The sequence below is a fragment of the Periophthalmus magnuspinnatus genome, chromosome 10 (assembly GCF_009829125.3).
Source record: "Periophthalmus magnuspinnatus isolate fPerMag1 chromosome 10, fPerMag1.2.pri, whole genome shotgun sequence".
NCBI classification, from domain to species: Eukaryota; Metazoa; Chordata; class Actinopteri; order Gobiiformes; family Gobiidae; genus Periophthalmus; species Periophthalmus magnuspinnatus.
In genome coordinates this window covers 33,519,532-33,536,324 of record NC_047135.1, presented here as the reverse complement: position 1 = coordinate 33,536,324, position 16,793 = coordinate 33,519,532, and the positions used below count along the sequence as shown (strand labels likewise).

General features: G+C 39.1%; 2 protein-coding genes across 2 annotated transcripts; both read left to right on the top strand.

Annotated features, from left to right (window-relative positions):
- Positions 1-1,383: 1,383 nt before the first annotated feature.
- ssrp1a (structure specific recognition protein 1a) lies at positions 1,384-11,169 on the top strand. The gene is made up of 18 exons (XM_033973878.2): positions 1,384-1,451; positions 1,963-2,047; positions 2,232-2,417; positions 4,327-4,432; positions 4,758-4,951; positions 5,033-5,133; positions 5,478-5,607; positions 5,704-5,807; positions 5,961-6,089; positions 6,467-6,688; positions 6,924-6,996; positions 7,866-7,998; positions 8,307-8,352; positions 8,435-8,573; positions 8,650-8,817; positions 8,911-9,008; positions 9,084-9,252; positions 10,791-11,169. The coding sequence occupies exons 2-18, from the start codon at positions 1,994-1,996 to the stop codon at positions 10,854-10,856; spliced, it is 2,118 nt and encodes a 705-aa protein (XP_033829769.1). The 5' UTR covers positions 1,384-1,451; positions 1,963-1,993; the 3' UTR covers positions 10,857-11,169.
- Positions 11,170-12,214: 1,045 nt separating this feature from the next.
- LOC117377382 (P2X purinoceptor 3-like) lies at positions 12,215-16,567 on the top strand. Its single transcript, XM_033973763.1, has 12 exons — positions 12,215-12,330; positions 12,601-12,736; positions 12,884-12,955; positions 13,039-13,105; positions 14,941-15,037; positions 15,106-15,183; positions 15,251-15,392; positions 15,468-15,604; positions 15,673-15,766; positions 15,844-15,909; positions 16,328-16,405; positions 16,475-16,567. Exons 1-12 carry the CDS (start codon positions 12,215-12,217, stop codon positions 16,565-16,567), a joined length of 1,176 nt encoding a protein of 391 aa, XP_033829654.1.
- Positions 16,568-16,793: the final 226 nt, after the last annotated feature.

The window sequence follows — 16,793 nt, the reverse complement described above, 5'->3', positions numbered from 1 at the left end:
GTGAACCACGGACGGGACTCGTCAGACTTGTCCCAACTCATTTCGGTCTCGGGATAATCGTCATCGTCCCGAAGCCAATCTGACAGCGGCTGTTTGATCTTTGCTCTGGTCCGCTTTAATGATGTCATGGCGGGTTCAGGTCAGAGAAGGCCTCCAGACCTGAAAATTATACAATATGAGCACATGTTCTTGAAGTTTATGCAGCGTATTATGTCTGTATTTTTCCATTATAATTTTTGACGCAGAGTAGCGACATCAAAGCCTTGAATAGGCCTTTAAAATAGACTATTGATGGATTGAGCCTATAGGCCTGGCCTAATTAGACCTGTTTTTCCCCTTTATTTTTGTGCGCAATGATGATAACATAGATGATCAAAAATAGGCATATCATCTGTAGCTATTACATTCTGTAAAAAGGCTTATGACCTTGAGGCAACTGAAACTGTGCATGATGTTTGACATGTGGCCACTGTATATGAGTAGTACAGGGCTGCGCGCACCGAATGCTTCACTTCACAGCATATAGGCCTGTTTTAGCATCATACTTTTTTTTTTAATTAACGGGTGTTCTCACCCTCTGTCCTCAACACGCGCGCCTCACCTTAACGCGTACCGGACCTAGATGTTCAAAAGCCAGCGAAAATTAAATTAAAAAAGCATAATGCGCATGTGCTCCCGGATTTCTAATCTTTCCACCTGGTTTTATTTTATAGACCTTAGTTTATATAGTTGGTCCTTACATTACAGGGCTGCAAATTATGAGAGAGTGAGAGGGGGATCACATACAACACTTAACACAGAATTGCCCCTCTGTTAAAGCTGAAGTTACTTCTCAGAATACGGCCTAAGTCAGATCCAGGCTGTTTTGGACGTGTGGAACAGCCTGTAAAGGATATTTTTATTAAACAGTGATTTTTTGGAAGGTGTTTTTGACTGTTGTTAACTATGGCGGGATAGAGGAAAGATAGACATTTTTATCTGACATAAAATCTGGAAATTTGGATCAAACCTATAAGCTCCATAACGTTATAGCCTATACATTTTTGCTTCTTTATTTCTAGGACAATTTGTGCGCTAGGTGATGCACTTGGTAGGATAACCTCTGAACTGCGTCCAACACTGCCCACTCAGGCACATTCACTAAATATCTTACCCAGGTCAGAAGAATGAGCACTGTAGATGTTTTGTGCGACATCTAGCGGCAATTATGTGTTACTGTATCAAAGTCACGCAAAAGATTATAAGCATTATTTTTTCAATTTAAGTATAAAAATTCTGTATGGTGGCGCTGCAATCAAGCAACACCATTTATATGTTTTTATATGTTTTTATATTGTTTTTAATATTAATAAAAGTGTGACACCGGAAGTTATTACACGCACCGTTTGCTTCCGGTGACGTAACGCTAGCCCCAGATGCTACACGCGGGAATCGCCAGCATCACATCAACAGTAAGATTACAAGTGTTTATATTCTGTTTTTGTTCTTAGTGAACCCTTGATTAGAAATTACTAAAATCACGTGGGCACTGTTTTTAACCACGTATCTTTGTGGTCAGACTAACGGTTTCTCAGAGCGTGTTCTGGTTTGTTTCATTGTCGCCGGCCTTGCTGTGCTCAAGAGTTGGCTGCAAAGCTCGGCGCGCTGCTGCAATGAGAATGGATTATAATTTCTGCATTACTTTTCACTATAATGCCGTTTGTTTAGTTAAGATTACCCTAGCAACCATTTTTGGCACCTACAGTTATGCGTTAATGTTTGTACTCATTGTAAATCTAATCACATTATCTTTCAAACATTTCTCATCGTGGCTTTTGCAGCACAAACGTTTGTTGCCACGGCATAACAACGCACAACATGGACGAATCACAATGTTTATTTGTTGAAAAACATAAATATGGGTGCATGTATATTCTATTACTACTGAAATTGCGTTGTGATTTGTTTCTTACTTGTTTGCAGCAACTTCTTGTCTGTGAGTCTGCTGAAAAGGATGGGAGACACACTGGAGTTTAATGACATTTTTCATGAAGTCAGAGGCTCCTGGGTTAGTATATTTTAATTTGAGGTATTTTATTTTTAATTATTTGGACTATAAATTCCAAAATGTCACAAGGTTTGAAATATTTCTTACAATCATGCAATATGATGTTATATTTTATTTTGAATTGATTATATTAAATTGTATGTATTGTAAGTGTTTTATTAAAAAATAAGTTTATTGTCAACAGAGTGATGGGCGTCTGCGATTCAGCAAACAGAATGTTGTATATAAAAGCAGCAAGACGGGTAAGGTGGACAGCATTGTAGCTGCAGACCTAAACCAGGCCCAGTGGAGACGAGTGTGTTTGGGTCATGGCATCAAGCTTGGCACCAGCACTGGACACGTTTACAAATATGATGGCTTCAAGGATACAGTAAGTTAATGACACACAGAACCTGAAAGAGACCCTTTGTCGAAACTCAACATTTCACTTCAAAGTTCAGTAAAGTAATGTAGAGGAGTATTGTTACTTTACTGGTTATGGTTGACTGATTTTTTTTTTATTTTTTTTTTTGCTGTTTTTACGTTAGTGGAATCTTGTTTGTTTGATCCTGTTTCTGGGAAATAATTGCCCCCTTATTTAAAGTAAAAGCATGGAAGCAGTGGAACATCTCAGACACACTGTTGACTTGTTCTGCTCTTTGTTTATGACTGGGAGAGGCTACACAGGCAGGCGACTGCTGATTACAATTTCCATCCTCTGTCTGACATTTTAACAGAAAAACGCTACCATCTTACAAATAGGCCACCCCTATGTGTATGTTTCCAATAAAGTATGTGAATGAGGTCTTCTCCCTCTAGGTCCTAATGGGATTAATGAGGGAAACTGGTGCTAGCATGTGCGTTACATAAACAGTGTAATCATCGACTCATGCGAGTCACTGTTTATATCAATTCACCGAAACAATTTGGCATTGAAAATGGATGAGGAAAATGTTTTTATCTTCCTTTCTTCAAGTCTGTGCTTTGTATATGGGCCCAAGTTAAATGTTGGAATTCAAACTTGTTGCAGTGGGCATTGACTTGTAGTCTGTGTCTCCTGGGGTTAATCAGCATTTTTAAAAGATGGATCCTCAGTCTCAGAGAAAAGGCTCTGATGTCATTGTTTATTATCTCACAGACAGTGTCTGTAATGGGGACCTGGCAGAAGGCTGAGTTGCTGCTGAGCCAAACACTGCAGACAGTTTGACGCATGCTTTGTCCTGCACAAGTGTCCTTGAATATGATGAGTAATTGGACATCATGTCTGCAGACACATTACAATCATTTATAAATGTTGAGAAAAAGACTACTACAGCTGCATAAGAGCAACTAATCACAAATATTTTAAAAAGGTAGTAAAAGTAGTAGTAAGTTAGTTCACATTTACATATGAATGAAAGTCCTCCCTCGGCTCTTGTGTTCACACACTCATCACTCTTAACAGTCAATATTTTTGTTGTTCCCACTCTGTTATGCTACATTTAAACTTTTGCATTGCATGGTATAATATTGCTTACGTATCAGGTTACGTTTAGCCCTATTAAGTAGCATAATCAGCTCTATAAAATGTTAGAGGCCAGTAGGAGACAGTGATGAAAGACAGGCATGTCTCGCGGGGCTCAGTGGGGGGTCTGTGTTTATTATGATTAACTGAGCTACGTTACAACAATTCTGCCAAAATTGTAATGAGCAGGGATAAACAGAGCACAGGAGGCCTGATGAATGAACAGGGACACATTCACACTTTGACGGAGTCAGATTTTTATACATTAACACATCTGCTCTCATATGATTGGCCCTGTAAACGCGGTGTGGATCCAAGGTAACAAAACCCAAAGCTTTACTGTAGGCATGGGCCTTTCTGAGCTTTAATTGGCTTTAATAACCTCATGGACAGGCAGATATCCAGGTGCATAAACTCTGCTTCCCACAGCGCCCTGTTCTCGTCTAACTCCAACAACACAATCACTTCCACATGTGCGTGCACTCGTAGCAGTGTGTGTGTGGGGCTGGCCATGTGTTTGTCGCTAGGCTCTTGTGCACAGTTGTAAGCGGCCCTGCAGGATAAATAAACATGCTGATTGTCAGTGGTGGAGAACAGACAGCAGCGGATGGATTGCATGCACCTCCGGACTTCCCAGGAGGCCTCAGGAGCAGGCGGGGTCATAATTGTGTCTTGATTAATTAACATTCTCTTTACCCTTTTTAAGGTTATGGAATTGCTCACAACATGCCAGCCTTTATTTGCCTAGTAACAGCTTGTTACTTTTAATAATTTCTTCATTACCAATTCTCCGCAGGACTTTGAAAAGATCTCAGAGTTTTTCAAGGCGAACTACAAAGTGGAGCTCACGGAGAAGGAAATGTGTGTGAAGGGATGGAACTGGGGGACAGCAAAGTTTTCAGGTAAATACGCTGACACTTGCCAAATGCATTTAATTCAGTCATATTTGTTTTATGTGAGTAATTTTGTTTCATTTAAGTAAAAACTTAAAAAAGTTAACTTTGTTTTAGTGAAAGAAGCAGTATAACATTATGAATATTAAAGTAGGACTAAACACCTAAACTTCGCCCACAACCACATTTCAGAGAGCTGTTAAACTAGGCAGTACCTGTAGGACTAAAGAAAAGAGTGACAGAATTGGTGCTGCTTTGAGAGAATGGCGTGAAAATGTATTTTAAATTCTAGTTTTTTTTTAATAATCACAGTGCTATCTCTGTACTGTTTCAGGACCGCTGTTATCTTTTGATATTAATGATAACACGGCATTCGAAATTCCACTCTCCAATGTTTCGCAATGTGCCACTGGGAAAAATGAAGTGACTCTTGAGTTTCACCAAACTGACGAGACAGAGGTTTCTTTGATGGAGGTGCGGTTCTATGTCCCCCCAAATCAGTCAGATGAGCGGCAAGACCCTGTGGAGGTAAAGCCTAGTTTGCTTTTGAAAATACAGAATATGCTGTTTTGGTGACTCATAATGTAATGAGTTATGTGCTTGTCTTAGGCTTTTGCCCAGAATGTGTTGTCTAAGGCTGATGTGATCCAAGCCACTGGAGATGCTGTGTGTATATTCAAAGAGCTACAATGTCTTACACCCAGAGGAAGGTAAAAAAAAAAAATGCATGTCCACAAACTAGTGGTGGGCAATGTTGGAGTAAATGTATATTTCAATATTTTTTTCAAGACTTTCAAATAATATTATGTCAAAGTACTAAAACTTGATTTGGGACAGTGTAAGACAGTGTAATCCCTCATTCGTCCAGGAGGGGTCCGATGTAAGAAGGTTGGCTTCTGGATGGTTTAGGTTTTTGGTTTAGGTTCAAGTATTGCAAAAAATGAATAGACTCAAAAACCTAAACAACCAAATAATCTCAGACTTGCATGTACACTGTTATGCTGTATATTTACTTATTTATATTATAAATGCTAAACTATCTTTCCTTCCTCAGATACGATATTCGCATCTATCCCACATTTCTGCACTTGCACGGAAAGACCTTTGATTACAAGATTCCTTACACAACTGTCCTCAGGCTTTTTCTGCTGCCTCACAAAGACCAGAGGCAGATGTTCTTTGTGGTGAGCAGCAATTTTCACATACTATCTTTTGCATTGCTTGCAAACTGTATTATTATATACTTAACTAATGTTCTTTTTTCTTTTCTCTCTTTTCAGATTAGCTTGGATCCCCCAATTAAACAGGGTCAAACCCGGTATCATTTTCTTATTTTGCTTTTTTCAAAAGAGGAAGACATCAACCTGACACTTAACATGAATGAGTGAGTATATCAGAAAATGTTTTGTGCAACAGTTTCATTGTAGTGACACATTCTGTATTGCATTCATCCACTAGGGGGAGCTGTATTACTTATTTAATTGTATGTTATAGATGTTCTGGAAAATGTATTGCAATTTTATTCTTTGTCTTACAGGGAAGATGTTGAGCGTAAATTTGAAGGGAAACTCAGTAAGAACATGTCCGGTTCACTCTATGAAATGGTCAGCCGCGTGATGAAGGCGCTGGTCAACAGGAAAATCACAGTGCCAGGGAATTTTCAGGGGTATGTATATTTATTTATTTTATTATTTTTTTATTTTTATACTTTATTGTGTCATATTAAGGTTTCACAAAAATATATTCTTGCTTGACATTACAGCAGACACAATATTTATTTTTAGTTTCTTTTTTTTGTTTATCCCTATTTTTCCCCCACCTCTGTGCTAAAACAGACTAGTATTTTAACAAAAATAACAAACTAAAAAGTTTAATAGCAGCAAGGTATCCATTTTTAAATAAATAAGGATGTAAAATTTCACTATTAGCTGTGTTGTGAGTAGAAACAATGCAAACGCATTTACAACTGTCCCAATTGTTGACAAAATGGCTGACATAACCCTGTGTTATCTTTGATTAATGCTGACGTGTTTCTTCCTGTAGCCACTCTGGTGCTCAGTGCATCACCTGCTCCTACAAAACCTCCTCTGGCCTGCTGTATCCGTTAGAGCGTGGGTTCATCTATGTGCACAAGCCTCCCGTTCACCTGCGTTTTGAGGAAATTTCATGTGTCAACTTTGCTCGAGGCACCACCACGACGCGTTCCTTTGATTTTGAGATCGAGACCAAACAGGGAAACCAGTTCACCTTCAGCAGCATTGAGAGGTTAGAGCAGTAGGAGTAATAGTAATAATAATATGTAACACATATATAATGCTTTTCATGACACTGAAAGCCGCTTCACACAGCTCAAGACAAACAAAACACAAATGAAAGAAACCATATGCACTCATCCTTCAGTTGTCAGTTTAGTTTCCATCACACTTTCCTTGTTCTCTGCATAGTTTGTGTTACGTGACTTGCTATGAGAAACCTTAACGTTGCAGTGTCTTTATTTCAGAGAGGAGTATGGCAAGTTGTTTGACTTTGTAAATGCTAAGAAGCTTAACATCAAGAACAGAGGATTCAAAGAGGTAATTTCTAATCCAGTTTATTCCATTCTAAACCATAATGATAAGCCATTTTCATTCAATTTACTCCATTTGAGATATTTACGTTTGTCGCCCTTTTCTTATGTGTTTGTCCTTGTATTCATATAGAAGAAGGTGGGTACGCTCACAGGCGTCACTCGGGATATTTTTTACTTTTTTGTAATTGGTGTGAAGTGATTTTTGCATTGCATGGCCTTCAGCTTAAGTTAAGGAACGACCCTTGGTTTCTGGATGCCACATATAACATTGGTGCAGGGCGTGATTCGTCTTCTTTGAATTATAACTAACCATGACTACTTCTGCTGACTAATATGTGGCCTGGGGGCTTCTGGTGTGCTTTAACACTTATCACGTGTGTGGTCATGTCCACTGCCAAACACAATCTGAATAAATGCACTCTTTACAATTGTCAATGCAAGGTAAGGACTGCATCAACATGCCATGGCAACAGTGAAAATGAAATGCTTTATAACATATGTTTATAAATGCTATGAATTAGTCTGGGTGTGGTATTATGATACTCCCTGACACCGTCAACAAGTGTGTAGGATGGATTCATCCCTTCTGAAAAGTACATTCTAATGTAAAATAATCAGGACATGCACAACTCAGTCTAATCACTATAGAGAACATCTAGTATTTGATATTGTATTTTCTACTGCAGGAAGATCTGTAATCGTATTTGAAAGTTGCATGGGCACTTAAGTGAATTTTTGCTTTTGGGAGATACACTGATCTTGCTCATCGCTGTCTGCTTTGTTACAAACTTTGGGAAACTGCACTGGGCCTTTGGTAGGGGCATTTCTCCTCAGGGGCTCTATTGTGTTTCTTGATGGTGAATTTGTTTTCAGGGCATGAAGGGCAAAACAGACAACTACAGCGACTCTGATGAAGACCAGCACGATGCCTACCTGGAGAGGATGAAGGCCGAGGGCAAGATAAGAGAGGAGGGTAATGACAGCGACGATTCAGACGAAGAAAGTGGTGAGTGGAAGTCTTGCAGCATCTGATTTGATTTGAGTAGAAGGAAATAACATTTATCAGGCCCAGGGGAGTCTACAGGAGGGGGACAACTCTATTCTAGTCTGTTGTCCTGGACCCCAGGGTCTAAGGAGCCCAGAATTGGACCCTCTCCCTATTAGTTTATATTAGAGGGGGGACCTATGTGAGATTTCTTGCCCCGGGTCCTCAAATTTCTTTCAACTGGCCTGATCAGAACTGTAGCGTTATATACTTTGGCGCTTTTTTATATTACATTTTCTTTTTATAATGGTAAAATGTAATACTTTTAGATGAGTCATTTAACCCTGGAGAGGAAGATGATGACATTGCAGAGGAGTAAGTGGATTTTAGTTACATTTTTCTGTTTAATAAATGTTGAAAAGTTGAATAAATATATTTTTTGATTATTTTTGAACAGATACGACAGCAAGGCTTCTGCCAGTGAGAGCAGTGATGAGGGCAGTGGAAGTGAGGATGAGAGTGCGAAGAAGAAAAAGGAAAAAAAGAAAGAAAAAAAGGTGGTGAAGGAGAAGAAGGAGAGGAAGCCACGGAAAGAGGTGAGAAACACACGCTCACACCTTTGTATAGTTAATATAGTTATAGATTAGACATTAACCTTGTTTATTTGAGTAGAAGAAGCAGAAAGATAAAGGTGGACCAAAGAGACCAATGAGCGCCTACATGTTGTGGCTCAACTCCAGCCGGGAGCGCATCAAGTCTGAGAACCCAGGCATCTCCATAACAGAGATCTCCAAGAAGGCTGGAGAGATGTGGAGACAGCTGGGCAAAGAGGAGAAGGAGGTAAAAACATTTACTCAAGTCTATTCTGCTTCACTTTGAACTTCAATAACTTTTAACTATTCACTAACTTTTAACATTTTTTTTTAAATAAAGGAGTGGGAGACCAAAGCTGGAGAAGCAAAGAGACAGTATGACAAAGCAAAGAAAGAGTACAAAGAAAGTGGTGGAGGAGAAAGTTCCACTCCAAAGAGGTAAGCAGCTCAATGACCCGAGGTTTATGCAGCCAATGACATAAGACCTTGTATGTAATATTGGTGTGTTTTCAGAGAAAAGAAGAAGGCTGGGAAAAAAGAGGAGCGAAAGAGGAAGTCGGGCGGCGGAGATAAAGAACGAGAGAGGGCAGGCAACGACAGTTTCAAGAGCAAAGAGTTCATTGAGACCAGCGAAGAGAGTTCATCAGAGTCCGACCACAAAAGCAAATCCAAGAGGAAGAAGGTACAAGCAGCAGGAATCCTTAATGAATCACACCCATCATGCATTTTTTTTTTCAAACTACTTTTGACACCACACCCTTGATATATGATAAAAATATAGTATTACATAAAATGTGTACATACAAAACTTGAATAACTAAGAAAAAGCGATGTAATTATAGACACCACTAGATGGCGCTAGGCCCGGGTCAGTGAATTGGGAAGAAGCGGGTGAAGAGGCTAAAACATGTCTGTTTGCCATAAACTTACTTATATGATTAAGTTCATTTTAGCACTTAAATTATCAGTCTGGACAATAAAAACTGCAGTCCTTCATTAGGATGTGATGTAAACCAAGGGTCCCCAACCACCAAGGTCCAAATCTATATATGTATCCAAAAGTATGTGCAAATGAAGCAAAACATGGCTTCAGGTACATTTTCAATGAGGAAGCAACTTGGTTAAAAGCACAAAAAAAGTACATTTTACACATTATAGGAGCTCACACAGACTGTCTACCTGTATCCTGTCATTTCGATTTGTAATAAAAGCACTGAACACAAACTAGAATGAAAGGGAAAAGTTACTGCACCAGTAAGGATTTATTGTAAATCATGTTTAAAGTTGCATAGCTAGGGGCTAATACACAGTGGTCTATTACAGGGATGGAACAGTAAACAATATAATTTGTGATAAAAAGGGTCGACAATAATCATTTGTGGGACATTTTGTATAAATGTGATAATTGCCAACAAAGACAATCACCTTTATATCTGCAGAAAAAACATACTTGTCCATAACCTTTCGTGAGATCGTAGTAAAATTATATAATTGTGTAAATTGTGTAAATATGGAACTTATTCATAATCTTAACATTATAATCCTTCCATCACTCGTGAACAAGACCCTGAAATACTTGAAGTCCTCCACTTTTGTTGTTTACTCGCGTCGGAAAAATGGGATTTATGAAGCTGCGTGAATTACCCGAGTTGTGATGTGAGGGACATTGATTGGTGGAACCCAAACGACAGTTACCATACCAACACAAAAGATGGATTGCAAGATATTTTGTATCAAGTGAACATTAAGTTTGGGGTAACTACTGCAGGCAATAGTTTCTGCTCAATATACTGAGCCACAGAGTGTGCTCAGCATCTGAACGCACACAGGTCGAGTGAACGAGTACCACCCTTTGAGAAATTTGCAATCTGCAACAGTCAGGGGCTGGAGAGGAACTGCAGTGTTCACTTTGATTATAATAGAATATTTTTATGTACATTTCAAAATTACAACAGGCCCTTAAAACTAAGAACACAAGCTGGAAATTTGAGATTTTTTTTTTTTTTTACTAAAAAGGGCCAAGTTTAAAGTTAAGAGCAAATCTGCTTCATTCACATCTTTCGGATTTAAATGTTGTCTGATCCATACTGTGAGCTGGGGGCTCATGCAAGTGCTTCTATCTTGAGTATACGGTGTGTCCAATGCTAACTATCGATTTAGTCTTAAGATTCTGCATACTGACATGTTTGGTTTTATTTGATTACTTTATTTTTTTTCCAGGAATCCGAGGATGAAGAGGAGGAAGCTGTGTCCACACCCCCAAGCTCTGACAACGAGTCGAACTAGATAAACAACACACACAAAACCAAGGACCAAGCATTTGTACACCAATCAATAGACTGAAATGACATCAGCTGACAACAGTTCTGGTGGATTTGCATTGTAACATATTACACATTTAAATTTGAGTGGATTTGAGTGGACCTTCACCATCAGTACTAAAGGCCATTATTTGTGGGGTTGCCAATTTGTTGTCCCTGGAGTTGATTGATGTAGTTTGGTAGCACTGGTAGAACAGAGAGGAAATGAGCAAAGACCGTTGTTTTTTTGTTTTTTTTTAGACAGTGATTTAGTTCTGTATTTTGTCATGTTGTCTTGCCAACATAAATAAACTGTTTTTAAATGACATTTACAGATTAATTATTTAGCATTGAGGACGTGTTACGATAAAAGTGTGAGACTGAAGGAATGGTGCATGTGACAGTGAATACTGTGAAACAAGCCTCAATAAGAACTTGTTCCTGACCGAGAGCCAGGCAAATGTCTGTTAGATTTACTATATATGACCAATTAAAAAGTCAAAAGACCGTAAAGTACCGCAACTCGTGTGCAGTAGTTTGAAAGGGGGTGTTATTTGGAGGCCAGATGGTTTGAGAGTTAATGGTTTTGGACAAAAGCAGAGGCTTCAGAAGACAGTGGTTTGTGAAAGCTGTTACATTAAGATGGGAGAGAGTGGTTTTTAAGAGCTTCGCACACCGGATGTGAATGGCTCTTTAACAGTTTGTTTATAATGATGACTCTTCACCTTCAGCACTGCACAAAAGATGTCCTCACAATGACTATGACTAATGGTTGTTGTTTTTTCTTTGTTTTTTATTCAAAAAACCTGTTTAATTAATGCAAACAGATTTTTTTTATAGCTTTGTCCCATGTTACAGCAGCACTTTTCAATGTCTGTCCTGAGTGTCTTTTGATCGCCGCTTAGTAAGAAATGTTTTTTGTTAAAAAAAGCCTCTTGGTTTTTTGCTGTATGGCCAAGTAAGTTAAGTGGAAATGGATAAATTCAGTTCAAATGACGGCACTCTAAAAAGAGCTTGAGCTGAGCAGATAACTTGATGTGTCTTTTATTGGGTTACCATCATTAACGACAAACATAATGGATCCATCATAGGAACAGTGTTGTCTGCACTCGCACACACTCACATACGCACACACATCTACTTAATCCCATTGCTACATTGCACTGTCTCATAAATGTATGTTTGCCTGGTTTGAAATAACCACAGATTAGTGGTGGAAAATGGGGCAAGTTGCCTTGGGGTTTGTGGTCAGGAGAAATAGATACTGGATACTCTCTCAGTTCTTTTGTGAAAAGGAGGTCCAGGGAGCTTTCACAAAGAGTTGGACATCTCTCACATTCAACCATGGTTTTGCGGGGCTTCTTCACCTATGAGACCAGGAAGTCTGTGGTGGTCAAGAGCTGGTCAGTGGGAATTATTAACCGGATTGTTCAAGCGGCCATTATCGCCTATTTTGTTGGGTTAGTAATGCATTTCTCTTTTGCATGTATGACATTATAACTTCAATATATTGTTGGTAATATAAAATTAAAGTATGTATTTTGGGTGTATGAATACTGAATTCTGTGCAATGATGTTTGAGGAAATTGCTCACTGTCACCATATCCACTCTAAGATAAACCAAAAAAGTCAATACAAATGGCCATAGCTGCTTGAAATAAATATTCCTATTTATATAATTATGAATGAATATAATATTTTTATCAGCTCTTTTTACTTTTGTTTTGTAGCTATGTCTTCATCCATGAGAAAGCGTACCAGACGAAAGACACAGGCATGGTGTCTTCAGTCATGACCAAAGTCAAAGGGTTTGGACGAAACTACGGTCGAATTATGGATGTTGCCGACTATGTGTTTCCTCCGGAGGTGATTTTCACACACGACCTTTGACCCCAGCACCTTAAATGTTATACACAGATTAAATCATCAATGGTGTAATGTAAACAGCTCCTTTGAGTGAAGCAGTGCTGTGGTTACATCTTTTGTTTATGTATTTTGTGTTTGTTTTTCCAGGGCGCAAATGTGTTCTGTATAATGACCAGACTTTATGTGACAGAGAATCAGTTCCAAGGAAGATGCCCAGATGTGAGAAAATGTTTTTACTGATTCCACAAAACTGGGACATGGGACACAATACAATAATACATATTACAATGTTTGTTTTTCAGTCATGGAACTCCTCTTGTAAAATGGATGACGACTGTAAGAAGTACTATGGATCTGTCTTATCCAGCGGTAATAAGATACTTTTTAAACCCAGTGTAACCCAGTGTACCAACGCTGGCACGAGAGCTCCTCTGGATCCCAGTCCGCCGTACATCTCCATCTCAAAGCCTTTGAAGATAGTGAAGCTCAGATCTTAGCCAGAGAAAAGAAATGGTTTGAGAGGGGAGTTAAAGCTATTTTTGTTAGGAAAGAGAATCCTTCCTTAAACATGAAGTCTGTCCCCCACCTATAACTCCATCCTCAGACCCAGAACAATGAGAACAATAGCAGGGTCGTTAAGGGCTGAATAGGGTAGTTTCAGATGAAACTGGAGACAATAGATGTTTACAGTTTCAGTGTAGTAAGCCCCTCCCCTCAGATAGATATAAGGCAGTGGCCACAAGCAATCTGACCAGAACTGAGTAAGCAGCTTGGATGAGCAGCGAAACGTCCCTTACAACGATTTGTCCAGTTGACAGATTTAAACTTTATCTTTTGTTATGGATCAGACCTGGACGACTGAGGGTTTACACAGATATTATTATTGTCATTATGTCATTTGGGCTTGAAGTGTAGCCAGATGGTGACAAAGAGAGGGAAGGTAGTCCACACAGAAGGGGTCTCAATCCCAGAAGGGACAATAGCAGACATTGAAGACAGTTACAGTACCTTGATATCCCACAAGCAAATGGCAACCTTGCAGAGGAAACACGGAAAGCAGCCACGGTCAAATACCTCAGACAAGTAAGGCAAGTCCTGAAGAGTCAGCTCAATGGCAAGAACAAGACCCAGGCAATAAACATCTACGCCCTGCAAGTAATCAGATGCCCAGCTGGAATCATAAGATGGCCAAAGGAGGAGATACAGACCACAGATGTTAAGACCCGAAAGCTCCTGACCATGCGGGTTCTATCCCAAATCCAGTATTTTGAGATTGTACGCGAACCATAAGGAATGAGGCAGTGGACTAGTGAGTGTGAGAGCCAACCCCAATAGATGACGTGCTCAGCGAATGTCTCAGACAGTGAACTGCAAGGCAAGGGCAAGGCAAGTTTATTTGCATAGCACAGTTCGTACACAAGGTAATTCAGCTTTATAGAATAAAAGGCTCGTCTCACATTTTCAGGAAGATTGTTCCAGGTTTTAGCTCCATAAAACTGAAATGCTGATTCCCCATGTTTAGTCCTGAGGAATGGAGAGGAGTGCAGGGGAAGAGGTGCTGGAAGAATCATCATGGGAGGACAAGTCCCTGCATGTACCAAGATGCCCCTGAGACAATCCAGCATATAACTACAGGGTATAAGATGCTGCAGGGAAAGCATACATGGAGCGGCATAACCAAGTGGCAGGCATAGTGTACAGAAACATCTGTGCAGAGTATGGTGATGGCGAACCAACTGGACATTGTGATGGTGGATAAATAACAGAGCAAAGCCATTGTGGTGGGCATTGCAGTACCAAGTGATGGGAACATCAGGAAAAAGGAACATGGGAAAGACCAGGGACTCAAAGAGGAGCTGGAGAAGGACTAGAAGGTGAAGGTATCAGTGGTGCCCGTGGTCATCGGAGCACTGGGGAAAGTGACCCCCAAACTGGAGGAGTGGCTACAGCAGATCCCAGATTTTAATTTTTTTCTTATACATATACCTCTAGACAGGGTTCATTTTAGTTGAATCGTAACTAATCTGAATAGTTGGCAAAAGAAAAATAAAATCTGTGAACTGGACAAAACATTGTAGGAGTGAAGGCAATTGGCTGTTCATCCAAGCCGCTTCTTCAGTTCTGGTCAGATTACTGGTGGACACTGCCTTATGTCTATCTAAAAGGAGGAGCTGAATCATAACTAATCTGTCACTTAAACTCAGGTGTCATCACGGGCAAATGTCTCACAGAGGACAACGAAAGCCCGGGAGTCTGTGAGGTGGAAGGCTGGTGTCCGACTGAAAATGAAGCTATTAAAACGTATGTTTACACCTCAGATAACAATTATATCGTCACAGATTATGTTTATGCTAGAGGCTTGTCTCTAGGAAACCCATGGCTGACATCAGAAATTTCACCATCTTCATCAAGAACAGTATCAATTTTCCTCTTTTTGACGTCACCAGGTATTGTCGCTCTAAGAAGCCGCTTGCTGGCCGACCTCTGTTTTAACACAAATTTTATGTTTTTCAGAGGTAACATTCCATCAACCATGACGCCCGAGAAGATTAAAAACTGTACTTATCATCCAGAGGAAAACCCATTTTGTCCCATTTTCAGGGTGGAGGACATTTTAAATTATACAGGACAAACTGTGGAGAAACTCATAGAGAAGGTGTTGCCATATACATGCTCATTTTAGTACTATTGGAGTACAAAGGAAAGAATGTAACTTCTTTGTCTCAATTAGGGAGGAGAAATTGGAATAAACATTGAGTGGAAGTGTAATCTGGACATTGATCTTGACTACTGCGTCCCACTCTATTCTTTCACAAGACTCGACAAACCCTTTGAGAAGAATGCCGTATCTAAAGGGTACAACTTCAGGTAATACTAAGTGTAGTTATGTTCTTAGTCTCAACGAGCTAAACGAGCATTTCTTTACTCACATGCAGATTTGCCAGATATTATAAATCTGACAATGGCACAGAGTACCGGACCCTCTATAAAGTGTTTGCGATCCGTTTTGATGTCATGGTCACTGGAAATGTGAGTTTGAAACTTCAAAACTTTGGCTTTTGTTTTAGACGTGTTTTATATATTTTAAGTAACTTTTGTGTTTGTAGGCAGGAAAGTTTGACATGGTTCCAACGCTCATAAATGTGGTGGCTGCTTTGACATGTCTTGGACTGGTATGGTTTAAATCAAATTACATAATTTTTTTATCATTATTTACACTACCAGTCAAAAGTTTGGACACACCCTGTGATTCAATAATTTTTTTTTTCTACATTTTATATACAGCAGAAGACATCAGATATATGAAACAAGGTATATGGAGTTATGTAGCAAAGAAAAAACATACTCGAAATATTTGGATATATTAATATCAAATCAATCAAGTATCTGCCCTTTTCTTTGTGGACAAAATATTTGGTAGAGGTATTTAGGTACTTATTTTTTTGCTACATAAGCCCATATATCTTGCTTCATATATGTTTTGCCTTCTGTATGTATAAAAGATGTAGATAGTAGTAAAAATGTTTAATTAAAAAAAAAAAAAAAAACATTGAGTATGTCCAAACTTTTGACAGGCTTCTGTGTTTCTAGGGTACAGTTTTCTGTGATATTATTTTGCTCAACTTTCTGAAAGGAGCTAAACAATACAAAGCCAGAAAATTTGAAGAGGTAAGAATCTATTCCCTGGTGTAAATAAGAGGATTTAACCATATTTATGTAACACGTTTTATCCCTCAGGTTTCACCAGCTCAAATTGAAGCATCTTTGACGCCCAGTCCTGACAGCCGACTGTCACTCAAACCAAGGATAAAGACCTCACATATATTATAAATGTTCATATATATTATAAATATGGAAATTATTCAGTACTTTTTAAGCCCTGGTGTATGCCTGCATTGTACTGTAATAATAGTACTGTTCTGTAATAATGGTTTACATTTAAACTTGTGGCATGAGACATTCAAACACGAGATTCATTAGGAAGACTTTGTCAGTGAACTTTTATAGTGATCCAAATGTATTTTTGGCGTACATAAGACTAGGCAGAGCTGTAGAA

Coding starts and splice junctions, on each gene's coding strand:
- LOC117377382 (XM_033973763.1), top strand. CDS start 12,215: ATGGTTTTGCGGGGCTTCTTCACCTATGAGACCAGGAAGTCTGTGGTG. Junction 12,331..12,600: donor ATTATCGCCTATTTTGTTGG/GTTAGTAATGCA, acceptor TTTGTTTTGTAG/CTATGTCTTCATCCATGAGA. Junction 15,393..15,467: donor TGGAGAAACTCATAGAGAAG/GTGTTGCCATAT, acceptor TGTCTCAATTAG/GGAGGAGAAATTGGAATAAA.
- ssrp1a (XM_033973878.2), top strand. CDS start 1,994: ATGGGAGACACACTGGAGTTTAATGACATTTTTCATGAAGTCAGAGGC. Junction 5,134..5,477: donor TGTCTTACACCCAGAGGAAG/GTAAAAAAAAAA, acceptor TTCCTTCCTCAG/ATACGATATTCGCATCTATC. Junction 6,090..6,466: donor GTGCCAGGGAATTTTCAGGG/GTATGTATATTT, acceptor TTCTTCCTGTAG/CCACTCTGGTGCTCAGTGCA.